Source organism: Ranitomeya variabilis, chromosome 7, assembly GCF_051348905.1.
Source record: "Ranitomeya variabilis isolate aRanVar5 chromosome 7, aRanVar5.hap1, whole genome shotgun sequence".
NCBI lineage: Eukaryota > Metazoa > Chordata > Amphibia > Anura > Dendrobatidae > Ranitomeya > Ranitomeya variabilis.
In genome coordinates this window covers 154,299,507-154,326,277 of record NC_135238.1, presented here as the reverse complement: position 1 = coordinate 154,326,277, position 26,771 = coordinate 154,299,507, and the positions used below count along the sequence as shown (strand labels likewise).

The 26,771-nt window shown below is 47.7% G+C and overlaps 1 protein-coding gene across 1 annotated transcript in view; it reads left to right on the top strand.

Annotated features, from left to right (window-relative positions):
- Positions 1–17,654: 17,654 nt before the first annotated feature.
- Positions 17,655–26,771, top strand: part of CDK15 (cyclin dependent kinase 15) — a 550,498-nt gene continuing 541,381 nt past the window's right edge. The window contains exon 1 of the mRNA XM_077272097.1: positions 17,655–17,800. Within this exon, the coding sequence (XP_077128212.1) occupies positions 17,674–17,800 (127 nt within the window). The 5' untranslated portion in view covers positions 17,655–17,673. The remainder of the gene's footprint in view (positions 17,801–26,771) is intronic.

Below are 26,771 nucleotides of genomic sequence, written 5' to 3'. Positions count from 1 at the left end.
TTTGGTGATGCCTTTTGGTCTTTCTAATGCCCCTTCAGTCTTCCAGTCCTTTATGCATGATATTTTCCGCGATTTTTTGGATAAATTTATGATAGTGTATCTGGATGATATTCTGATTTTTTCGGATGACTGGGACTCTCATGTCCGGCAAGTTAAGAGGGTTTTTCAGGTTTTGCGGTCTAATTCTCTGTGTGTCAAGGGTTCTAAGTGCGTTTTTGGGGTTCAGAGAATTTCCTTTTTGGGATATATTTTTTCTCCCTCTTCCATTGAGATGGATCCTGTCAAGGTTCAAGCTATTTGTGATTGGACGCAGCCCTCTTCTCTTAAAAGTCTTCAGAAATTTTTGGGCTTTGCCAACTTTTATCGTCGATTTATTTCTGGTTTTTCGGATGTCGTTAAGCCATTGACCGATTTGACTAGACAGGGTGCTGATGTTGCTAATTGGTCCCCTGATGCTGTGGAGGCCTTTCAGGAGCTTAAGCGCTGTTTTTCTTCTGCCCCTGTGTTGCGTCAGCCTGATGTGACTCTTCCTTTTCAGGTTGAGGTCGACGCTTCTGAGATCGGAGCTGGGGCAGTGTTGTCGCAGAAAAGTTCTGACTGCGCCGTGATGAGGCCTTGTGCCTTCTTTTCCCGTAAATTTTCGCCCGCTGAGCGGAATTATGATGTTGGGAATCGGGAGCTTTTGGCCATGAAGTGGGCGTTTGAGGAGTGGCGCCATTGGCTCGAGGGGGCCAGACATCAGGTGGTGGTATTGACTGACCACAAAAATTTGATTTATCTTGAGACCGCCAGGCGCCTGAATCCTAGACAGGCGCGCTGGTCATTATTTTTTTCTCGGTTTAATTTTGTGGTATCGTACCTACCAGGTTCTAAGAATGTTAAGGCGGATGCCCTTTCTAGGAGTTTTGAGCCTGATTCACCTGGCAACTCTGACCCCACAGGTATTCTTAAGGAGGGAGTTATCTTGTCAGCCGTTTCTCCAGACCTGCGGCGGGCCTTGCAGGAGTTTCAGGCGGATAGACCGGATCGTTGTCCGCCTGATAGGCTGTTTGTTCCTGATGATTGGACCAGTAAAGTCATCTCTGAGGTGCATTCTTCTGCGTTGGCAGGTCATCCTGGAATTTTTGGTACCAGGGATTTGGTGGCAAGATCCTTCTGGTGGCCTTCCCTGTCACGAGATGTGCGAGGCTTTGTGCAGTCTTGTGACGTTTGTGCTCGGGCCAAGCCTTGTTGTTCTCGGGCTAGTGGATTATTGTTGCCCTTGCCTATTCCTAAGAGGCCTTGGACACACATCTCGATGGATTTTATTTCAGATCTGCCTGTTTCTCAGAAGATGTCTGTCATCTGGGTGGTGTGTGACCGTTTTTCTAAGATGGTTCATTTGGTTCCCCTGCCCAAATTGCCTTCTTCTTCCGAGTTGGTGCCCCTGTTTTTTCAAAATGTTGTTCGTTTGCATGGTATTCCTGAGAATATCGTTTCTGACAGAGGAACCCAATTTGTGTCTAGATTTTGGCGGGCATTTTGTGCTAGGATGGGCATAGATTTGTCTTTTTCGTCTGCTTTTCACCCTCAGACTAATGGCCAGACCGAGCGGACTAATCAGACCCTGGAGACATATCTGAGGTGTTTTGTGTCTGCTGACCAGGATGATTGGGTTGCTTTTTTGCCATTGGCGGAGTTCGCCCTCAATAATCGGGCCAGCTCTGCCACCTTGGTTTCCCCGTTTTTCTGTAATTCGGGGTTCCATCCTCGATTTTCCTCCGGTCAGATGGAATCCTCGGATTGTCCTGGAGTGGATGCGGTGGTGGAGAGATTGCATCATATCTGGGGGCAGGTGATGGACAATTTAAAGTTGTCCCAGGAGAAGACTCAGCTTTTTGCCAACCGTCACCGTCGTGTTGGTCCTCGGCTTTGTGTTGGAGATTTGGTGTGGTTGTCTTCTCGTTTTGTCCCTATGAGGGTCTCATCTCCTAAGTTTAAGCCTCGGTTCATCGGTCCGTATAAAATATTGGAGATTCTTAACCCTGTTTCCTTCCGTTTGGACCTCCCTGCATCCTTTTCTATTCATAACGTTTTTCATCGGTCGTTATTGCGCAGGTATGAGGCACCGGTTGTGCCTTCCGTTGAGCCTCCTGCTCCGGTGTTGGTTGAGGGTGAGTTGGAGTACGTTGTGGAAAAAATCCTAGACTCCCGTGTTTCCAGACGGAGACTCCAGTATCTGGTCAAGTGGAAGGGATATGGCCAGGAGGATAATTCTTGGGTCACTGCATCTGATGTTCATGCCTCTGATCTGGTTCGTGCCTTTCATAGGGCCCATCCTGATCGCCCTGGTGGTTCTGGTGAGGGTTCGGTGCCCCCTCCTTGAGGGGGGGGTACTGTTGTGAATTTGGATTCTGGGCTCCCCCGGTGGCTACTGGTGGAATTGAACTTGTGACATCATCTTCCCTGTTCACCTGTTCTGATTAGATCTGGGTGTCGCTATATAACCTGGCTTCTCTGTTAGATGCTTGCCGGTCAACAATGTTATCAGAAGCCTCTCTGTGCTTGTTCCTGCTCCCAGACATCTACTAGATAAGTTGGACATTCGTCCATGTTTTGTTTTTGTATTTTGGTTCCAGTTCACAGCTGCAGTTTCGTTACTGTGTCTGGAAAGCTCTTGTTGATCAGGAATTGCCACTCTGGTATTATGAGTTAATGCCAGAGTCCTAAAGTAATTTCTGGATGTGTTTTGTTAGGGTTTTCTACTGACCATGAAAGTATGCTTTCTGTCTTCTGCTATCTAGAAAGCGGACCTCAAATTTGCTAAAACTATTTTCCTGCTGCGTTTGTTGTTTCATCTCATATCACCGCCAATATATGTGGGGGGCTTCTGTCTCCTTTTTTTTTGGGCATTTCTCTAGAGGTGAGTCAGGTCTTATATTTCCCTCTGCTAGCATTATTTAGTTCTCCGGCCGGCGCTGGGCATATAGGGATAAAAAGTAGGACATGCTACCTGGCTACTTCTAGATGATGCGGTAGGTTTAGTTCATGGTCAGTATAGTTACATCTTCCAAGAGCTTGTTCCTATAGAGGCTTATGCTAGTTCTCTGGCCATGGAGATCATGACAGTGAGCAGGCGCTGGTAAGCCACCTCCCTCCCTGCAGGACCCGGAAGCAGCCCCACGGCCATATTGGATCTGGGGCCTGCAGGGAGGAGGAGGTAGGAGACCCTCGGAGCAACGCGATCACATCGCGTTGCTCCTTGGGTCTCAGGGAAGCACGCAGGGAGCCCCCTCCCTGCGCGATGCTTCCCTATACCACCGGAACACTGCGATCATCTTTGATCGCAGTGTGCTGGGGGTTAATGTGCCAGGAGCGGTCTTGCCGGATGTCAGCTGCGATAGTCAGCTGACACTCGGCTGCGCTCCCCCTGTGAGCTCGGCCGATCGCATATGACGTACTATCCCGTCACTGGGAATTAAGTCCCAGGTCACCTTGACGGGATAGTACGTCATATGGGATTAAGGGGTTAAAACTCTGGGTATTTGGGATTAATCGTATTATCCTGGATAGTGCATTCCAAAGAATTGGCCCAGCACACGAGAAGTCTTGGAGACGGGAGTGGGAGGTTCTGATTATTGAAGATGTTAACCTTAGGTCATTAGCAGAATGGAGAGCACGGGTAGGGTGGTAGCCTGAGACCAGGGAGGAGATAGAGGGTGGTGCTGAGCCATGGAGAGCTTTGTGGATGAGGGTAGTAGTTTTGTACTGGATTCTGGAGTGGATGGGTAACCAGTGTAATGACTGGCACAAGGTAGAGGCATCGGTGTAACGGTTGGTGAGGAATATGATCCTGGCAGCAGCATTCAGGACAGATTGGAGAGGGGAGAGTTTGGTAAGAGGGAGGCCGATTAGTAGAGAGTTACAATAGCCCAGACGAGAATTAATAAGAGCAACAGTAAGAGTTTTTGCAGAGTCGAAAGTAAGAAAAGGTCAAATTCTGGGGAGTAATGGAAGAACCACAAATGAGATGGCAATGTCAGGCATAGGTAGGTTAGTAGAGGGAGGAAACACAAGGAGTTCAGTTTTTGACAGGTTCAGTTTCAGATAGAGAAATGACATGATGTTGGAGACAGTGGTAAGCTGTTAGATCATACACAATATATCTAATCCCCCGAGACTAGTGTTGAGCATTCCGATACCGCAAGTATCGGGTATCGGCCGATATTTGCTGTATCGGAATTCCGATAACGAGATCCGATACTTTTGTGGTATCGGGTATCGGTATCGAAACAACATTAATGTGTAAAATAAAGAATTAAAATAAAAAATATTGCTATACTCACCTCTCCGACGCAGCCTGGACCTCACCGAGGGAACCGGCAGCGTTCTTTGCTTAAAATGCGCGCTTTTCCTTCCTTCCGTGATGTCACGGCTTCTGATTGGTCGCGTGCCGCCCATGTGGCCGCGACGCGACCAATCACAGCAAGCCGTGACATAATTTTCAGGTCCTTCTAGGCATTCAGTATTTTAAAATTACGTTCCGGCTTTGTGATTGGTCGCGTCGCGGTCACATGGGCGACGCGACCAATCACAAGCCGTGACGTCACGGGAGGCTGGACACGCGCGCATTTTAAAATGCGCGTGTGTCCTGCCTCCCGTGACGTCCCGGCTTGTGATTGGTCGCGTCGCCCATGTGGCTGCGACGCGACCAATCACAGCAAGCCGTGACGTAATTTTAGGTCCTTCAGGATTTTAAAATTACGTTCTGGCTTGTGATTGGTCGCATTTTAAAATGCGCGCGTGTCCAGCCTCCCGTGACGTCACGGCTTGTGATTGGTCGCGTCGCCCATGTGACCGCGACGCGACCAATCACAAGCCAGAACGTAATTTTAAAATCCTGAAGGACCTAAAATTACGTCACGGCTTGCTGTGATTGGTCGCGTCGCGGCCACATGGGCGGCACGCGACCAATCACAAGCCGGGACTTCACGTAAGGAAGGAAAAGCGCGAATTTTAAGCAAACAACGCTGCCGGTTCCCTCGGTGAGGTCCAGGCTGCATCGGAGAGGTGAGTATAGCAATATTTTTTATTTTAATTCTTTATTTTACACATTAATATGGTTCCCAGGGCCTGAAGGAGAGTTTCCTCTCCTTCAGACCCTGGGAACCATCAGGAATACCGTCCGATACATGAGTCCCATTGACTTGTATTGGTATCGGGTATCGGTATCAGATTAGATCCGATACTTTGCCGGTATCGGCCGATACTTTCCGATACCGATACTTTCAAGTATCGGACGGTATCGCTCAACACTACCCGAGACGGAACTGGTTTATATTGGAAGATCATAAAGAGACGCTCCACCTTGGCAATGAAAAGTGAATATACCTTTGTTATGTGTAGTCAATCTACCTGGTGCCTTCTGCCTTCAAGATGCCCACCACAGTGGCATAGGGTGCAGGAAAGTCTAAAACACAGCATAGGAAACACAGTAGGTGTGGGTCCCACTGTGCTGTCCATGCCACAGCCATCTTGGCTGTAGGAGAACTGCAGGATGTAACTCACATGAAGTGAAGCAGACAGGATAGAAACAAATCAGTAGTCATCACAATCTCCAGTCTCGGACTGGCCCACAGGAGAACAGGAAAATCCTCTGGTGGGCCCCCATGCAGGAATAGGCTCTCCACTACACCTATGTGAGAAATAGTTGGAACAATACATTGGTTTCACTATGTTCAGACAAGGGCATCATCTCCACATTCATTTAGCTACCACGTTTATTATTATATAGAGAACTAGGTAAAACTGTGAATGCGGGTAATGTGATATGAACGGTGACCAGAGTCAATGTTATTGGTGGGCCCTTGGCACCCCGGTCCGGTACTGATCATCGCAATAGCTGCTATATTGATTTCAGTTATACCAATAGGAAAAAGATCAATGATCCATGTAAGTGTGTTTGCCCATTAATCGCCCTCTGAATACAGGAATGTGTTGCCGACAACAATGCACTTACATGAATGATCCCACTAAGAATTATTAAGTCGCATTATTTAGTGATCGGCGCTGGTTTTATACACAAAATGTGACCGTGTAAGAATTATATTGAACTCGGCTAATGCCAACATAATTTTGGCATAGGTGTGAATATTTGAGTGGCATCATGTATGACCACTAATGTTTTTTTCTTAGCAAAAATATATTTTAAAAAATGTACAGGATTGTCATTAAATTATGACAAATATTTAATAATTGTTATTAAATATTGTTACTAAAATTAGTTCTTGGGTCATAAATCTTATTGCTAAACTCCAAGAAACACCACACCCTGTCACTGCTGTGTAAACTATTAGCATGTTCCAGGATATGGATTTACCATCTGGAGTTACGCTTGTTTGCATTTAGACAAGTGAAAAAACAAAGACTAAAAAAAAAGGGAGCTCTGTGCAAAGGTTTAATCGAACCAATTTACATTCATGTGTTCAGATGTTATTTTGCCAGTTTTCACCCAATAAACATCCCAGTCATGGATCGAAAACCCATTGAGTAGCTTAGCAAACAACATTTCCAAAAGTCCTATGGTGTAGTCCATTTTGCAGAAATCAATATCAGCAGCTCCCATTGACATAAGGCCGGTTTCACACGTCAGTGGCTCCGGTACGTGTAGTGACAGTTTTCTCACGTACCGGAGACACTGACACACGTAGACCCATTCAAATGAATGGGTCTATGCACATGCCTGCGTGTTTTCATGGACCGTGTGTCCGTGTTGAAAACATGTAGACATGTCCGCTTTTCTCTGGGAGCACGGTCCGCAAAGCGTCCCGCACACGTGCACACGGAGAACAGTGTGCACTCTCCTCCGTGTGCACGTACCGCCGCAGGAAACAGCGCTACAGTAAGTGCTGTCCCCTGCGTGTGGTGCTGAAGCCGGCATTCATCCCTTCTGTCCTGCTCGGCTGAAAGCAGTGCTAGCAGGAGAGAAGGGATGAAAGACCAAGTTTTTTTTGTTTAAATTAAAGTTTGGGGTCACCTCCCACCCCACCCCACCACCCGCGCGCCCACCCACTTGAAGAGAAATACTCACCCAACTCCCGCGATGCCTGCTCTCAGCGCCGGTAGCTTGTCCTGTGTGAGCGGTCACGTGGTACCGCTTATTAAGGTGATGAATATTTATAGTGGGTTTTTATGTTTGGCGGCTGTCACGATAAGGCCTCTTTCACACTTCCGTCTTTTCAGATCTGTTGCAATGCGTCGTTTTGGGAAAAAAAACGAATCCTACAAATGTGCCCGCAGGATCAGTTTTTTTTCCCATAGACTTGTATTAGCGACGGATCGCCACATGTCGCATCCGTCGTGCGACGGATCCGTCGTGTTTTGGCTGACCGTCGTCTGGAAAAAGCGTTCAATGTAACATTTTTTGTCTGGATCGAAAAACGTACAGCGACGGATCCTGCGGAGTCCATCGTTGGCTAGAATGGAAGCCTATGGGCGCAGGATCCGTTGCTGTCCGTCAAATGACGGAATCCAGCAACAGATTCCGTTTTTTTACACTGAGCATACCTGGAAGGATTTCTATTCCTTTAATTTAACCCATTTTTCCTGCAGCTGCTGCATCGATGGATCCGTCAAAAAACAGGATCCAGTGCATCCGTTTTTTTACAATCTGCACAGGATCCGTCTTTTCAACACTTTGACAGATTGTGACTGATTCTAAAAGACAGAAGTGTGAAAGAGGCCCAAAAGGACGCTTTTTATTGCAAAAAATAGTTTTTTCATCACCACATTGTGAGAGCTATAACTTTTCCATGTTTTGGTCCACAGAGTCACGTGAGGTCTTGTTTTTTGCAGGACGAGTTGACATTTATATTGGTACCATTTTCAGACACATGACATTTTTTGATCGCTCTTTATTATGATTTTTGGGAGGCAGAGTGAACAAAAACCAGCAATTCATGAATTTCTTTTGGGGGGGGGCGTTTATACCGTTCTGCGTGTGGTCAAATTGATAAAGCAGTTTTATTCTTCGGGTCAGTACAATTACAGCCATACCTCATTTATATAATTTTTTTATATTTTGGCGCTTTTATACAGTAAAAACTATTTTATATAAAAAATAATTATTTTTGCATCGCTTTATTCTTTTTTATTTTTTCGCTGATGATGTTGTATGGCGGCTCGTTTCTTGCGTGACAAGATGATGTTTTCAGCGGTACCATGTTTATTTATATTTGTCTTTTTGATCGCATGTTATTCCACTTTTTGTTCAGCGGTATGATAAAGCATTGTTTTTTTGCCTTGTTTTTTTATGGGGTTCACTAAAAGGGTTAACTAGTGGGACAATTTTATAGGTCGGGTCATTATGGATGCGGCGATACTAAATATGTGTACTTTTATTGTTTTTTTTTTTTTATTTACATAAAGAAATGTATTTATTGGAAAAATATATATTTTTTTCTTTATTTAAGAATTTTAAAAAAAATATTTTACACATGCTAATGGTTTTTGGTTTTTTTTTTCACTTTCTTACATTGTCCCAGGATGGGACATCACTATATAAAGTCAGATCGCTGATCTGACACTTTGCTGTATCAGATCAGCGATCTGACAGTGAAGGATTCTTGCCAGTGCCTGTGTAAGAGGGTGGTGCTGTTATGGATAATAAGAAACACGCTGTCACTTTAAGAGGCTGCATCCCCTTGTCTTGTGTGATGGTATGTTCTGCTGTTCTCCCCTACTCTTGTGTTCGCTATGGACTGGTCGGGGCTGTGTGGAGGAGGTGGAGCTGAGCAATGAGTGAGAAGAAGTTTCCAGAGGGAACTGAGGGAACTGTGAGCTGTTCTGTCTGCAAGGAAGAGTCGTTGGTTGCAAGAAAGATTACACAGCTTGAGACAAACTGCGATTGTTAAATAGACTTTCCCGGTTGCAGCGAAGGGTGGCTGTTCTGTGCTGGTTTGCGGAGCCACGAAGATACGGAGAAGGGGACTTACGGTTTCCAGGAGCAAAGAGAAGGCCACGCTTTACAGAGCCGACAGGAATCCGTGTGCACTACCGTTTAGGACTTCGGGAGCCCCCTGGGACTGGACCTGTGTCCCCAACATCACCGTGAGTCTGTTCCTGTCTGGTGCACCAGTTAGGGCCTAGTACAGGCTTCAGTAGTTAGAGCACGGTAGCCGTGCGGCCTGCGTAGTAAAGGCCAGGGAGATTATATGCAGAGTAGCAACGATATATGTTTTATTGTGTAGAGTTGCTTCTGAGATAGATTCTGAGTTTGCAATTGCTCAAGCACTGTGCTATTTACAGACAAATTGACTCATGTGCATTATCTTTTGTTATTGTAAACCCCTGTTTGCACCTTCCTTGTCCTTTCCATTTCCTGTTTCCCAATAAATCTATCCTTTGTTGTTTGCACCTCATCTTGTGTACAGTAGTCTTCCTGCACCGTGGTGGTCCCCCGGCCATCGCTTCAAGTGGCGCTGCGAGCAGGGTACTGTCATCAAGATGGAGGCAGCAGACAGCAATGGCGGGAATGTTAACATTAATGGGGATGCTGTGGGCATTGGTGGAACCCCTGCAAGGACACTCCCTATAGGCACCATATTTAGTGTGCTCCCAAAGTTTGACGGCAAGAATATGCCACTGTCCGACTGGGTGTCCCGGCTGCAATGCACCCTGAAGATTTATAACATAAGCTCAAACCTCGAAGTGGACATTGCTTTAACTGCCCTAGATGGGGAAGCCCGCAGAAATGTCTGCCTACAACCAGAACTCACCCGCAGTACCCTGAAGGAGCTAGTGAAGTTCCTGGAAGAGATCTACAGCGAGACTGCTAGCGCGGGGCATCTTCGCGCCAAATTTTTCTCTAGGCTGCAGCGGGAAGAAGAAGGAATTTCTCAGTATGCAACAGCACTGCAAGAAGTGTTCGAAGAGGTGCAGAGAAAGGAGGCAGATGGATTTGGCAGCATGGGCTGTAAAAACCGGATACTCCGGGAGCAATTCATTTTGGGACTACACAGCACATCCTTGAGGCAAGCACTGTCAGAACGGGTCCGGGCAGATCCAGCCCTTACGTTTCGTCAAGTCCTGGCGGAAACAGTGGCCCGAAGTAAAGAAGAAAGCTATGCGTCTGGAGTGATGCGTGTCCAGGGCACCAATTCCAGAGGGGACTCAAACCATCAAGAAGTGCTGGTCCAGGTAGTGCAAGACTTGCAGCGGTCCCTTGTTAACGTGCAAGAGAAACTGACCCAGATGGAGCGGAGAGTGGGGGAACTACAAGAGACTGACCCACCATACTCATGCAATCATCCTTCGGCCCGATCGACAAGGGATCAGTGGGAACAAGCCCCCTCCCGTCAGGCATCGGCGGCACGAGGACAGGCTCGAAGTACTCCTCGGCGAGGGGGAGGCATTCAATGCTGGGAGTGTGGAGGACGGGGGCACCTTGCAAGAGACTGTCGGAACTATACCCAAGGCCAGTGGAGGCCAGCCGTTAAACTACCAACCCCCGCGGTAGTGCGGCACTCTGCGGGGGAGGCGAGAAGAGAGGCCGCTCCATATCATAATGAACACTTGATTGCTGGGAGCCCCATCCTACGTGCTGAATTTGAAGGAATTCTGGTGGATTGCCTGGTAGATACCGGGTCCCAAGTGACAACGATGTCAGAAGCGTACTTCAAGCAGCATTTCCAGAACCTGGCCAAGCCAGAAAAAGAGACATTGATTCGCTTGTTTGCTGCCAACCAACAACCGATTCCGGTCACAGGGGTCGTGTGGATGAATATTCGAATTTGTGGACAAGCAGTTTGAAGAAAAGGGATTCTACTAGTCCCTGAGCCTGTCAAGAAAGATGTGCCTGTAGTACTGGGAATGAATATCCTACGTGAACTCGATCAGATTATGTTTACCAAACGGGGACCTGGATATTGGAAGAAGGCTACCCCACATAAGCCTACTCAAGAAGCCCTTCAACGACTGATCCGCGTCTGTGGGACGCAGAAGAGTGTGCCATCTTATCAGACGGTAGGGGTCATCCGGTCTCCTGGGAAAGAACCTGTAATCCTACCTCCCGAGCAAGAAACTATAGTGTACCTTCCAGTGGGGACTCACCGCAACCTTGATGGGTTGGAAGTGGTTGTTCAGCCTGTGGTAGGCGGAGGAGTGGATCAAGAAGTCATGATAGCTCGTACAATAGCTGTGGTCCAGCGAGGACATGTCCCCATAAGAGCTTTGAATGTGAGCCCCAGGGAGGTCGCCTTGCCACGAGGGACAGATCTGGCCCTGGTGTACCTGCATAAGGGTGAAGTGGTGAGTCAGAAGGAGATGTCTTTATCACCGAAAGAAGGCGTGGGGTGGACCCTAGCAGTTGCTGCAGAAGACGAAGAGACACCATCCCCAGAGTGGAGTGGACGGGTCATCCTTGAGCAAATGGAAGTGGATGTAAAGGCTATGGGCCCTGAGCGTGTGCAAGCGATAGAAACTATGCTGTGGAAGAATCAGGCCGCATTCGCCCGTCATGCCGAAGATTTCGGCTGTACTGAAGCCATCACACATGAGATCCCGACTGGGGAAGCTCGTCCAATTCGAGAACGATACCGGCAGATCCCGCCCAAAATGTACCAAGAGGTGAAAACATTACTGAGGCAGATGCTGGATTCCAGAGTGGTGCAGTGTAGTCAGAGCCCTTGGGCAGCCCCGGTGGTGCTCGTCAAGAAAAAGGACGGGACCATCCGGTTCTGTGTAGATTACAGAAAACTCAATGCCTGCACTGTTCGAGACTCGTATCCGTTGCCCCACATCGAAGAATCCTTGACAGCGTTGGGGAAAGCCAAGTACTTCTCCACCCTGGACCTAGCAAGCGGATATTGGCAAGTAGCCGTGGCAGAGAAAGACAGAGAGAAAACTGCCTTCATCCTCCCTATGGGACTGTTCGAGTTTAACCGGATGCCCTTCGGGCTCTCCAATGCTCCAGGCACCTTTCAACGGCTGATGGAAAAGTGTTTGGGAGATTTAAATTTCGAGGCTACCCTGATCTATCTAGATGACATCATTGTGTTTTCATCCTCTTTCGAAGACCACCTTGCCCGGCTTGGACAGGCACTCGGAAGATTGCGTGCTCATAACCTGAAGTTGAAGCCAAAGAAATGCCACCTCTTCAAAAGGGAGATCGAGTACCTAGGTCACATTGTGTCACAAGATGGAGTTCTACCCTCGCCAGAAAAAGTGGCTGCTATCCAGAAGTGGCCAGTCCCTCAAACAGTGAGAGAACTCCAGGCCTTCCTGGGACTCGCGGGGTACTACCGTCGGTTTGTTAAAGACTTCGCGAAGCTGGCCGGTCCTCTCAATGAGTTGCTGAGGGGGACCGCTGGAGTGCCGAAGACCCAGCGCATCCCCTGGGCACAGGGACAACACGAGGCCTTCCAGGCTATAAAGAATGCCCTTACTTCGGCCCCGATTTTGGCCTACGCAGACTTCGATCAACCGTTCCTGTTGTACACCGATGGTAGCCTACATGGACTCGGTGCAGTACTTTCTCAGATACAGGATGGACATGAGAGAGTCATCGGGTATGCTAGCAGGTCCCTGCGAGACAGCGAAAGAAACCCTCACAATTACAGCTCCTTCCGGTTAGAGCTCCTGGCTCTGGTGTGGGCCATGACAGAAAAGTTTGCAGGCTTCCTGACAGGTACAAAAATTCAAGTTCGAACAGACAATAATCCCCTGGCCCACCTTGAGAATGCTAAACTGGGGGCCTTAGAACAACGGTGGATGGCTCGCCTGGCCAAGTTCGACTTTACTATCCGCTATCGCTCTGCTACCGAAAACGCAAATGCGGATGGGCTGTCCAGAGTGCCTGTGGAGACTCCAGTGGGGGATCTTGACCCCCAGACTTTAATAAGTTCAAGCCCCCGATGGTTGTGGCCCAGTCAAGAAGGGAGGCCTGCGCCTTACCTCGGTCCCTGGGAAGAACCAATGAAGAATGGGGGCACATTCAGGATGAAGACGAAGGGCTGAGACAGATGAAATGGTGGGTAACGCAAAAGCGGAAGCCTGTCAAACAAGAGAGAGATAATCTGGACTCTGAAACGAGGAGTGTGTTGCACCAGTGGGATAGACTGGAAGTGCGAGAGTCAGTACTATATCGTAAGAAGCAACAGCCAAAAGATATGGAAGTAAGGTGGCAAGTGGTCATCCCAGGAAGAATGGCTCAAGAAATAGCTAAAGAAGCCCATGAATTCGGAGCGCACTTTGGCTCCACAAAGACCTACCAATGGTTGCAGCGGCATGTCTATTGTCCTCGGTTGGAGCTTGTGGTGGAAGAGGTTTGCCGGCAGTGTTGAGTATGTGACCTCATTAAGAGTACTGAACAGAGGGCACCCATCCAGACCATACAAACTAAGGAGCCATTGGAAGTCTTGATGATCGACTATCTCCTCGTGGGACACTCGGCCCGGGGGCCGCAATATTGTTTGGTGATGACCGACCATTTTTCTAAGTTCGCAGTAGTAACTCCGACTAGAGACCAGACTGCGGAGTCGGCGGCGCGAGCCATCTGCCAAGACTTCATCCGGGTGTATGGGTGCCCAAAGCGCATCCACTCCGACCAAGGCGCATGTTTCCAAGGCAAGGTGATGGAAGAATTGTATCGCATGTATGGCATCGAGCGGTCCCGGACCACCCCTTATCATCCTCAAGGCAATGGAGCTTGCGAACGCTTTAACAGAACCTTGCTTCAAATGCTGAGAACATTGGAGGAGGATAAGAAGGTGCGTTGGCCAGACTATCTGCCGGAATTGGTCTGGACCTACAACAATCGGGTCCACTCCACCACGGGTTATACCCCCTATCTACTGTTGTTTGGAAGAGCTGGACGAGAGATCATTGAGCTGAATCTGGAACAGCCAGAGGAGCTGATGGAGCGAAATGTCACCTCATGGGTGAAAGAGCATCGGCAACGTTTGCAAACGATACGGCGGTTGGCGGGTCAGCAACTGCAAGGGAAAGAAAATACGGCCCGCAAACCGACTCAAGAGTTACCGCTTCAACCTGGAGACCGGGTATTGGTCAGAGAGAGACGCCCTAAGGGAAAACTAAGTGAGAGATGGGAAGTACAGCCGTACAAGGTTATCGAGCGAGTGTATGCTAACGGCCCTGTCTACAAGGTACAGATTGAAGATGGGTCATCCACCCCTAGAGTACTTCACAGAAATATGCTGCGGCCTTGCCGGTCTGAGGTCTGTTCTGTGCCATTGTTGCCTGGAGGTGCCACTCCACTCCCTGAATCTGTCATGCCTGATGTCCAAATCGATGATGAGTGGTGGACCGTCCCTGACACAGTAGGGGGTCCTCAGCCACCCCGAGGCAGTAATCTCATGGATGTACCAGTACCGCCATGTGAGGATGAGACCAGACAAGAGCGCACAATGTCCCCTGCAACAAGTGTTACTCTGGAAGATAGTCAAGCCTTGCCTGACAGCCAAGAGCTTCGGAGATCCCAGAGGTCTAATGCAGGGGTTCCACCAGTCCGATATGTAGAACAGTGTGCTCTGTCTGTTTATATACCTTTGTTGCCTCCTCCTTTACACTTTTACCCTGAAGCTGTGATGGCCGAGGACGACCATCATTAAGAAGGGAGGCATGTAAGAGGGTGGTGCTGTTATGGATAATAAGAAACACGCTGTCACTTTAAGAGGCTGCATCCCCTTGTCTTATGTGATGGTATGTTCTGCTGTTCTCCCCTACTCTTGTGTTCGCTATGGACTGGTCGGGGCTGTGTGGAGGAGGTGGAGCTGAGCAACGAGTGAGAAGTTTCCAGAGGGAACTGAGGGAACTGTGAGCTGTTCTGTCTGCAAGGAAGAGTCGTTGGTTGCAAGAAAGATTACACAGCTTGAGACAAACTGCGATTGTTAAATAGACTTTCCCGGTTGCAGCGAAGGGTGGCTGTTCTGTGCTGGTTTGCGGAGCCACGAAGATACGGAGAAGGGGACTTACGGTTTCCAGGAGCAAAGAGAAGGCCACGCTTTACAGAGCCGACAGGAATCCGTGCGCACCACCGTTCTGGACTTTGGGGGCCCCCTGGGACTGGACCTGTGTCCCCAACATCACCGTGAGTCTGTTCCTGTCTGGTGCACCAGTTAGGGCCTAGCACAGACTTCAGTAGTTAGAGCACGGTAGCCGTGCGGCCTGCGTAGTAAAGGCCAGGGAGATTATATGCAGAGTAGCAACGATATATGTTTTAATGTGTAGAGTTGCTTGTGAGATAGATTCTGAGTTTGCAATTGCTCAAGCACTGTGCTATTTACAGACAAATTGACTCATGTGCATTATCTTTTGTTATTGTAAACCCCTGTTTGCACCTTCCTTGTCCTTTCCATTTCCTGTTTCCCAATAAATCTATCCTTTGTTGTTTGTACCTCATCTTGTGTACAGTAGTCTTCCTGCACCGTGGTGGTCCCCCGGCCATCGCTTCACCTGCTCTCAGCAGGCACTGAGAAGCCACCTCCCTGCAGGACCCGGAAAGACCCCGCGGCCATCTTGGAGCCGGGGGTCTGAAAGGAGAACCTCAGGACAATGCGATCACATCAGATCTGCCGGCATCGGAATGCTGCGATCATGTTTGATCTCAGTGTTTCGGGGCTAAAAGTACCGGGAGCGGTCCGTGACTGCTCCTGGCACTTAGTGCCGGGTATCAGCTGTGACAATCAGCTGACACCCGGCCCCAATCGGCCGCACACCACCCGTGTGCGCGGCCGATCGGCTATGACATACTATCCTGTCCATGGTCAGACAGGCCCAGCCCATATGGACGGGATAGTACATCAGATGGCAGAAAGGGGTTAAAGTGTGGTGGTCTGAAATCCAAATTAATTTTCATCTTATCTACTTAATGCCATAGTCTGAACTATTTTCTAATATACTTGAATTAAAAACTCCCTATCAGTCACGGGGTTACCGCAATGGAGCGGAGCCAGAAAACCGCAGCGTCTGGTGGCTCATACTCCACCACTAAGAAGAAGCACTTCTCCAGTGTATTAAACGTATTTTATTTATTTCTTTCGGCAGAACAGGGGTTAATCGACCATGTTGGAAGTTCCTGCATTCAGCTGTGCTTGGTTAGCCACTTCCTTCCCTTTTAAAATCTGGGCTTGATTACCAAGTCCTTGCTGCAAACAGGCTCTCCATGCATGTGTTGTGACTGTCACACAGCCAGGACACATGCAGCTGCGGCGCCGAACAGCTGATCAGTCGGAGTGATCCAGGTATCCGGGTTCCCTCTGCAGCTTATTCGGTAAGCGCTATAGCTTGCCAAATAAGCAGAGACTAGTGATGAGTGAATATACTCATTACTCGAGATTTCCCGAGCATGCTCAGGGGTCCTCCGAGTATTTTTTAGTGTTCGGAGATTTAGTTTTCATCGCTGCAGCTGAATGATTTACATCTGTTAGCCAGCCTGAGTACATGTGGGGGTTGCCTGGTTGCTAGGGAATCCCCACATGTGTTCAAGCTGGCTAACAGATGTAAATCTATTCAGCTGCGGTGATGAAAACTAAATCTCCGAACACTAAAAAATACTCGGAGGACCCCCGAGCGTGCTCCGGAAATCTTGAGTAACGAGTATATTCGCTCATCACTAGGAGAGACCCAAGCAAATTCGCTCAACTCTATAGTAACAGAAGCAGCGATGCCTCATGTTGCTATAGCAGTTAGTCTTCACCCAGAAGCTTAAAGACAAATAAAAAACTCAAGGTTGAGCCTGAAGAGGGGAAAACTGATGAAAAATGCAGGATACAAGTCACATACTGACCAATAATAGTGTTTTTTACTTATTTATACAAACACAATAGTAAATTCTGAATTTACCGGAAATTATAGGTGTGCTTTAAAGGACATCTGTCAGCAGATTTTTTTCTATACAATCCGAGGACGTAATGTAGCAGCTGACACAGATTTCAGGGATGTGTCACTTATTAGTCTGTGTGTTCTGTTGTTTCCATACAATGAAGGTTTCATCACTATGAGATTATCACTGCTCGGACCAAAGTGCACGTGAGCCCTGGTCTGACCACGCCCCCTCCTCTGATCAGCAGCTCACTGTCAATATACAATGTACACAGAAAGCTGTGATGTGAAAGAGGGCAGCTTCTGTGCTCTGCCACATGCTGCATCCAAAACATCTGATTGTGTCACAACTGCTGCACTCAGTAAACTAAGTGATACATCACTGGAATGAGGGACTCTCTTCCTACATTATGCTGCTGTCACATAGGGTAGCAAAAACCTGGTGACAGATTCCCTTTATATGCAGATCTTGGTGACTGAAGCTGTGCCTAATAGGTGTAATCTATGCAGAGTAGAAAGGAAGTTTGCAGGGCCGTCTTTAACCACGTTGTTATGCTGCCTTAGTTCTTCAGTCCTTTTACATTTCAGATCTCATCATATACACAGCGACGTGACTATTGTACAAGTATATGGACAGTAACCCTTGATAAATGCGGTTTGTGAGGGAAGATCTCGTACACACCGGCTCATGTCCTATAGCTAATAGTATAAAAGATGCGGGTGAATAGACGATAAATAAATGATAGCCCCACAGTGGTATGTGCCATCATTGTAGCGTTTCTCTCTGTCCTCCCTTCCGTGCCCATATACTGCGCTCGCCTTCCCCAGTCTGTCTGTACCACAGCTAGCGCAGTGATGAACACAGCAGCCTGCCTCTCTTTCGATCTCTCTCTTTCTCTCCCCGTTTCCTCTCTTCTCTCTCGCTCTGTGTCCATCATGCAGAACATAAGGCAAGCAGCCACTGAGGCCTTTTGTCGCCTGGGTAAGTGCCTCTTTCCTCAGCCTTACCATAGTACACAGAGGATTTCAATAGGTTTTTGCTCCATGCAGAAAACAATGAGCCTTTCACATTTCCATTCTGCTTGTGGAGTAAGGCAGGGGTGCAGCGGGGCACTACTACTAGGGTGAGGCACCGGTCTCCACCATTCCCAGGGTTAACCCTTGGCACAAGCCCATGTAGTGCACCCCATACAGATGTGCCGCAGGGCAAAACAACAGGCAGTGTAAATCTACTCTGGTACAATTGGGTGAGGATATTGCAGACATTTGTGGTCCTTGCTATCTTGATCTTACTCATATGTTTTACCGGAAGCGTCCAGTGCGTTTCAGTTAAAGGCCATTAGCGATTATTACGAGATAAATATATGTGTGAGCATCATTAGAAGACCCATGATAAACCATCCATGCTGTAATCGGGTCCCTGCTCCGGCATACCGAAATGTGGGATGCTCTTGTGCAATTGAATTAAAGTCCCCAAGGGGCTGGATAAAAGCTGCCGAGCTGGATTCTTGTCTCCAGGGTTCGTTGAGGTGACAGGCTTGTGTGTTCATCCGTAATAACTCCTCGGTATCAGGGCCGCACGGTGGGCCGGTCTCGGAGCGACCAGCATTGCTTGTGTGAAGAGCAGACCTGTCCATTCCACTGCTCCTGGAATACAAGCTGTTATATCGTGCTGACTGTGTTATAAAGGGCACCTGTCAATGGAATTTTTCATTTAGACTGAGTACCTCCTCCAGCCGATCCTGCTCCACTAATATTGGCACAGTTTTTCTTTTTTGTCTATGCCCCTCCAATCCAAAGTTATGCCCCTCCATAATGGTGCAAATTTTTCCTTCAACCAAAATATACCCCAGATTTTGTCTGTGGGCGTTTACTTTTTCTCCTCTGATGCTGACCAATCAAATCATAGCTGCGCCCACAGAGATGTTCTGGGGTATACGCCCAGTTGGTGGAAGGGAAAATTTGCATCATTACTACGGGGGCATAACATAGGAATGGAGGGGCATAGATGAAAAAGAAAATCTATGACAGAATCAGTGGAACAGCGCCAACTGGAGGAGGTACTCAATTTAAAGGGGTTGTTCGGGACTTTAACATTGATTGCCTATCTTTAGGATAGGTCATCTATGTCTGGTCAGTGGGGGTGCGATGCCTTGCACCCCCGCCAATCAACTGTCAACTGTGGCCAGAACTGTTTAGTCGCAGAGCCACACAGCACAGCTCCGCCGATTGTATAGTGGCCCTTGCCGGTTACTGCACATCCGCCCCATTGAAATCAATAGGGTGTGGATGTGCAGTACCCGACCATGATTCTATCCATGGAGATGTGCCGTACCATCACTGGCATCGAGAACAGCTGATTGGTGGGAGAATTGAATGTCCCGCCCCTTCGATCAGACATTGATGACCTATCCTAAGGACATGTGTAGCGCCCCCACTGCCACAGGGCCGAGGGGTACCCGGTACCGGGCCTCTGAGTCTCTGCTCTGGGATTGTCACGGTGGCTAGACCCGGTCCGTGACCCTGCTGAGGGGCGCTCAATAATAGGTGTGGATGGTGGTGGTAGTGCGGTGCAGTGCCGGTCGCAGTAAATAACGAGGACACCAGGTTGCAGTCTCTTTACCGCTTTACTGAAGGCTTCAGGATCCTCAGTCCGGAATACGGTTAACCAGGCTACGCAAGTCTGGCCGGTCCGATGGCACCTCCAGAGTTCCCTTTGCAGGTGGAAATCTGTGCCTACCTTCTAGCGCTTGTGTGTTGTGGTCCTCCCCTGCTGTGCTTACGGGATAGTCCCCACAACTGTTGTGTCTGTTTGTCGTGTTCCCTCACAACTCAATTCTGATGTTCTTCGTCCCCCAGATGATATGGCTAGGACGCACCCATATGACAAGTAGGCTCGGAGCTCTTCCTGGACCCTAGTGTTGCCCTTCTCCTATTGTTGCCCCCTGTGTCTTCGTAGGTGATTTGTGTGAGACAGCCCGCCTATAGCTGACTGTCCTGCCGTAGGTTTAAAGTATTGCTTGGAGCCTAGTACTTCCTCGGCGTTCCGGCCACCGGCTACGCGCCTCAGTAGGATGTTGCCTCGTCTTACAGCACGACTCCTACTGGTATTTCTCCTTGTTGCGTTGATCTCGTTTCTCACTCAGCACAATATACCTCGCTTCTTGTCCTTTCTTAGGGCACTGCCGCTATCTAGGGCAGGCGCGGTCCCGTAACGTTCTCTCTCTGTTCGCTAGGCCTCCGTCAGGATCCCACCCCTGACAGGGACCCCCCTGAGTCTCTCGCCGCAACACCCTCTGCCACAGGATGTTGCCTGTTCGATTCCCAGTCAGCTTCTCTCTAACTTCCTATCCAACCCCCAGTTTTACCAGATTGTGAGGAGTGGCCTAATACATAGCACCCTTAGCTCCCCCTGGAGGCCAGACTGTGAAGTGTATTGGTGTCTGTGATACCTGGTCAGATGAACTCCTTCAGTGCCATCAGACGTACCATAGCCCGTTTAGCGGCGGAGTGTCAGTACTGCAACGACCAGGACTCTGGGGCGCTGCACATGCCATCAATGTTAAGGTCCCGGCAACCCCTTTAAATAAAAAAAACAATCCAGATAAGGTCCTCTTTAAATGATTAACTCTAGTAGCCCACCACAGTCCCCCTGGTTATTGATCCCAATACATAACATTAATATACTGCACCAGATTACATGTCTGGACCCAATGACAGTCTTCATCCTAGATATCAAAATATTTATACCAGAAATCGTGTAACTCATTGTGGAACAAGTTTAGCTTTCAAAGCTTTAGCATTGTATTTGTAAGCGAAAAATGATAATTTAATGAGAAACATTATTGGAAAAAGTGTGCTTATACTATTCGTGTGAGAAACCGGCCCTAGTGCTATTATAAACCCCTCAGATGAGTCAGTGGGCAGCAGACTGCTGGCATAGTGTACTATGTGAGCACATTGGGAGCTTTACAATAGCTTGTATCTGAAGTGCCAGCACATCTGGAGAATATAGGCCTGTAAGGCAAAATTCACACAAGCATGTACAAAATAGTCCAATTTTCATACAGAAAACATACGATTTTTCATCTGTATAGTCATCCCTATGGCATCCATTTTTATACATCAGCAGTTATTAAAATTTACAAGACCTATTACAGTTTCCTATGCTGAAGAATTGCAATGTATCCATAAAAATCAGACGCCATAGGGTTTATCCGTATGGGATCCAATTTGTATTTGTGCTATCATAAACTTGAATAGGCTAATCTCATCCAAACTATGGAGGAGAACAGTGCATGCTGTGGACAACTATGAAGGAGAATAGTCCATGCTGTGGACAGCTATGGAGAATAGTGCATGCTGTGGACAGCTGTGGAGGAGAACAGTGCATGCTGTGGACAGCTATGGAGGAGAATAGTGCATGCTGTGGACAGCTGTGGAGGAGAATAGTGCATGCTGTGGACAACTATGGAGGAGAATAGTGCATGCTGTGGACAACTATGGAGGAGAATAGTGCATGCTGTGGACAACTATGGAGGAGAACAATGCATGCTATGGACAACTATGGAGAATAGTGCATGCTGTGGACAGCTATGGAGGAGAACAGTGCATGCTGTGGACAACTGTGGAGGAGAATAGTGCATGCTGTGGACAACTATGGAGGAGAACAGTGCATGCTGTGGACAACTATGAAGGAGAATAGTGCATGCTGTGGACAGCTATGGAGGAGAATAGTGCATGCTGTGGACAGCTATGGAGGAGAATAGTGCATGCTGTGGACAACTATGAAGGAGAATAGTCCATGCTGTGGACAACTATGGAGGAGAACAATGCATGTTGTGGACATCTATGGAGGAGAATAGTGCATGCTGTGGGCAGCTGTGGAGGAGAATAGTGCATGCTGTGGACAACTGTAGAGGAGAATAGTGCATGCTGTGGACAGCTATGGAGGAGAACAGTGCATGCTGTGGACAGCTATGGAGGAGAATAGTGCATGCTGTGGACAGCTGTGGAGGAGAACAGTGCATGCTGTGGACAGCTATGGAGGAGAATAGTGCATGCTGTGGACAGCTGTGGAGGAGAACAGTGCATGCTGTGGACAGCTATGGAGGAGAATAGTGCATGCTGTGGACAACTATGAAGGAGAATAGTCCATGCTGTGGACAGCTATGGAGGAGAACAGTGCATGCTGTGGACAGCTATGGAGGAGAATAGTGCATGCTGTGGACAGCTATGGAGGAGAACAGTGCATGCTGTGGACAACTATGAAGGAGAATAGTCCATGCTGTGGACAACTATGGAGGAGAACAATGCATGTTGTGGACATCTATGGAGGAGAATAGTGCATGCTGTGGACAGCTGTGGAGGAGAACAGTGCATGCTGTGGACAGCTATGGAGGAGAATAGTGCATGCTGTGGACAACTATGAAGGAGAATAGTCCATGCTGTGGACAGCTATGGAGGAGAACAGTGCATGCTGTGGACAGCTATGGAGGAGAATAGTGCATGCTGTGGACAACTATGAAGGAGAATAGTCCATGCTGTGGACAGCTATGGAGGAGAACAGTGCATGCTGTGGACAGCTATGGAGGAGAATAGTGCATGCTGTGGACAGCTATGGAGGAGAACAGTGCATGCTGTGGACAACTATGAAGGAGAATAGTCCATGCTGTGGACAACTATGGAGGAGAACAATGCATGTTGTGGACATCTATGGAGGAGAATAGTGCATGCTGTGGACAGCTGTGGAGGAGAACAGTGCATGCTGTGGACAGCTATGGAGGAGAATAGTGCATGCTGTGGACAACTATGAAGGAGAATAGTCCATGCTGTGGACAGCTATGGAGGAGAACAGTGCATGCTGTGGACAGCTATGGAGGAGAATAGTGCATGCTGTGGACAGCTATGGAGGAGAACAGTGCATGCTGTGGACAACTATGAAGGAGAATAGTCCATGCTGTGGACAACTATGGAGGAGAACAATGCATGTTGTGGACATCTATGGAGGAGAATAGTGCATGCTGTGAACAACTGTAGAGGAGAATAGTGCATGCTGTGGACAACTATGGAGGAGAATAGTGCATGCTGTGGACAGCTATGGAGGAGAACAGTGCATGCTGTGGACAACTATGAAGGAGAATAGTCCATGCTGTGGACAACTATGGAGGAGAACAATGCATGTTGTGGACATCTATGGAGGAGAATAGTGCATGCTGTGAACAACTGTAGAGGAGAATAGTGCATGCTGTGGACAACTATGAAGGAGAATAGTCCATGCTGTGGACAACTATGGAGGAGAATAGTGCATGCTGAGGACATCTATGGAGGAGAACAGTGCATGCTGTGGACAGCTATGGAGGAGAATAGTGCATGCTGTGGACAGCTATGGAGGAGAACAGTGCATGCTGTGGACAACTGTGGAGGAGAACAGTGCATGCTGTGGACAACTATGGAGGAGAATAGTGCATGCTGAGGACATCCAGTCCAAACGAAAAAACCAGCCCAAAGGAATAAAATTGTCCAAGTGCTGTCAGGTTTTTTCCCCAGATATTCACACTGGCATAACAACATGTTTTATCTGTAGCACTCGGCCCAATGTAATACTATGGACAGTGCAGATCTGCGATTATTTCTCATGCCAATTCTGAATGAGAAAACAATCACAGCATGCAGCGAGTAACTAATAACTAATTGGATCACGCTCACCCATACAAATCTATGGGTACGTGTGAAACATCGGACTGCACTCGGATGTCATCCAAGTGCAGTCCAATGGACACTCACAGAGACAATGGAGAAATTAAGTTCTCCATCTTCTCCACACTTGTGATAAGATTTTCTCACGCGACAGAATGGGATCACACTGAGATGACACTCGGATCACAATCTGACAGAGTTTGTGGGTCCATCGCTGCGGTCTCTACTGCACAAACGCTGCACCTGTATGACTGCATATACACCTTTGGATGATAAAGGGGGAAGTCGATGGGGGATAACCATAAATGAATAGGCTGCGGGAATCAAATTGGCAGCTCTGGTCAGCTTCCGCCGCAGGTTTACTCTGCCATGTGTGGATGAGCTGCCATAAAATGTCATCCAAAATGCCGTGTACTGTAATATGCAGCAGATTCCGCATTTGGAAAGTCCTCTGCGTATTTATCCATTTGCATGATCTCTAAATTTGCAGCTTGTTTGTGCCTGTCTGTTCATTACGACAATAGATATTAACATACAGTATATTCTGTCGTTAAACTAATGGCTAGATAAGACTATCTTTTCCCACACACAGTTCTTCTTTTTGAAAGTTTGTGTCGGTTTAGATTAACGATTTTTAACAGATGAATAACACAAAAATCTCTACATGTATACAGACAATAAAACTGTGTTTTGACACAGTTGGATTTGATATGTAGACACAATGTTCAATGAATTTGTTTAAAATATTTATTCATTTAATTTAAAAAAAAAAAATCAGAGTAGTAGGGCAGTGTCCACTCCATGCTATTTTTTATAAACAAAGGACATTTTCTAATTATTTTACTCTTAGGCTACTTTCACACTAGCGTCGGGCTCGGCCCGTCGCTGTGCGTCGGGCCGACGTTCCCGACGCTAGCGTTGTCTCCGCCGCACAACGGGGGCAGCGGATGCATTTTTCCAGCGCATCCGCTGCCCCATTGTGAGGTGCGGGGAAGTGCGGGGAGGTGGGGGCGGAGTTCCGGGCGCGCATGCGCGGTCAGAAAAAGCGGACCGTCGTGAGCAAAAAACGTTACATGTAGCGTTTTTTGCTCCCGACGGTCCGCCACTGCACGACGCATCCGTCGCACGACGGGTGCGACGTGTGGCAATCCGTCACAATGCGTCGCTTCATGTTAATCAATGGTGAAAAAACGCATCCTGCAAACACTTTTGCAGGATGCGTTTTTTCGGCAAAACGACGCATTGTGACGGAATGCAGTTAACGCTAGTGTGAAAGTAGCCTTAGTTTATTATTTAAAAAGATTATGAAACTGTAAAGCAGTCAGATGGGTTCATCTGGCAAGTAACATTTTTTTAAAGCCTACCTAACATACATTTGTTTGTTGTTTTCCAAGAAAAAATTGCCACAATTGTAAAAGAAAAATATTCCCAAAAAATCAAAACAGAACAATGGTATTAACAATTTTTCTGCTACTGTTGCCCTAGGTAAAAAGCTGTATTAGGCCCCTTTCACATGTCCATGTCTCCGGTACGTGTGGTGACAATTTTCACACATACCGGAGACACTGACATACGTAGACCCATTCAAATGAATGGCTCTATGCACGTCAGTGTGTTTCCACGGACTGTGTCCCTAGGCAAAGCACGCTGACATGTCCGTTTTTTGCCGTAATAGCGGATGGCAAAACGTGCTGCACACGGAGAACACACTTTGATGTCCTCCATGTGACACGGACGACACAGTAAGCGCTGTTCCCCGGTGGCTGGTGCTGAAGCCGGCTGTCATCGTTCTCCCCTGCTCAGCCGGCGAGCAGAGGAGAATGATGAGTGTTAAAGTCCGAATGAGAGCTGGTGGGGGCTTTTGGGACTGTTACCCTCATGATCTGACACCTGCTGTCACTAATAACAGCGACAGTAGGTGTGGAGGATGGGGGTATTCCACAGCCACAGGCTGTGATCGTTCGGAAATAAATGAATGAAAACCCGACGTGGGTTCCCCCCTATTTTATTAACCAACCAGACAAAACTCACAGCTGGGGGCTGCAAGCCCCAGCTGTCAGCTTCTGTAAGGTTGGTTATCAAGAATAGAGGGGTCCCCTTGCTGTTTTTTTTAATTATTTAAATAAATAATAAAAAAAAAAACTGTGTGGTGTCCTCCCCATTTTTGACAACCAGCCTTGCTAAAGCTTGCAGCTGAGGGCTGCTATTCTCAGACTGGTAAGGGGCCATTGATATAGACCCCTAAGCCTAAAAACAGCAGCCCGCAGCTGCCCAGAAAAGGCAGATCTGTTTTTTTTTTAAATCATTTATTTAAGTAATTAAAAAACAGCGAGGGGACCGCTCTATTCTTGATAACCAACATTGCAGAAGCAGGAACCCACGTCGGGTTTTTCATTAATTTATTTCCGAATGATCGCAGCCGGCAGCTATGGAATACCCCCATCCTCCGCACCTACTGTCACTGTTATTAGCGACAGCAGGTGTCGAATGATGGGGGTAACAGTCCCAAAAGCCGCCACCTGCTGTCATTCAGACTTTAATTTAATGCTCATCATTCTCCTCTGCTTGCCGGCAGAGCAGGGGAGAATTATGACAGCCGCCTTCTGCACCAGCCGCTGTGGAACAGCGCTTACTGTAGCGCTTCTTCCCCAGCGGCTGTCCGAGTGGTACTTATGCGGCACATTGGTGGCACACGTGTGCCACACGTAGTACACACACGGACACAGATATCTCCGGTACCGGTTTTTCCGGTACCGGAAATATACGGACGTGTGAAACCGGTCTAAAGTAGCACAGATCAACCTATATATATATATATATATATATATATATATATATATATATATATATATATATATATATAGTCAATCAACACTTATTAATGGGCCAAGTTTGGTTGTCCACATGCTTTGCTACTGGTCAGACCAGTTCCAGACCATCCTCTCATTAGTTGGCACTTTCATGACTCCTTCAGTAACAAGGGATTTTTTTTCTGGTCTCTTTTTCTATACTCACCCTTGAAAGATTGGTGGTGGTCTGATCACCGACACCCCCTCTAGTCAGTTGTTTGAAGAGGCTACAACACTTACAAGAGCAAAACAGCCTTTTTAACCCTAAGGCTGCCATCACACTAGCAGTTTTTGGTCAGTATTTTACATCAGTATTTCTCAGCCAAAACCAGGAGTGCATATGGTGCATATGTTTCTATTATACTTTTCCTCTGATTGTTCCACTCCTGGTTTTGGCTTACAAAT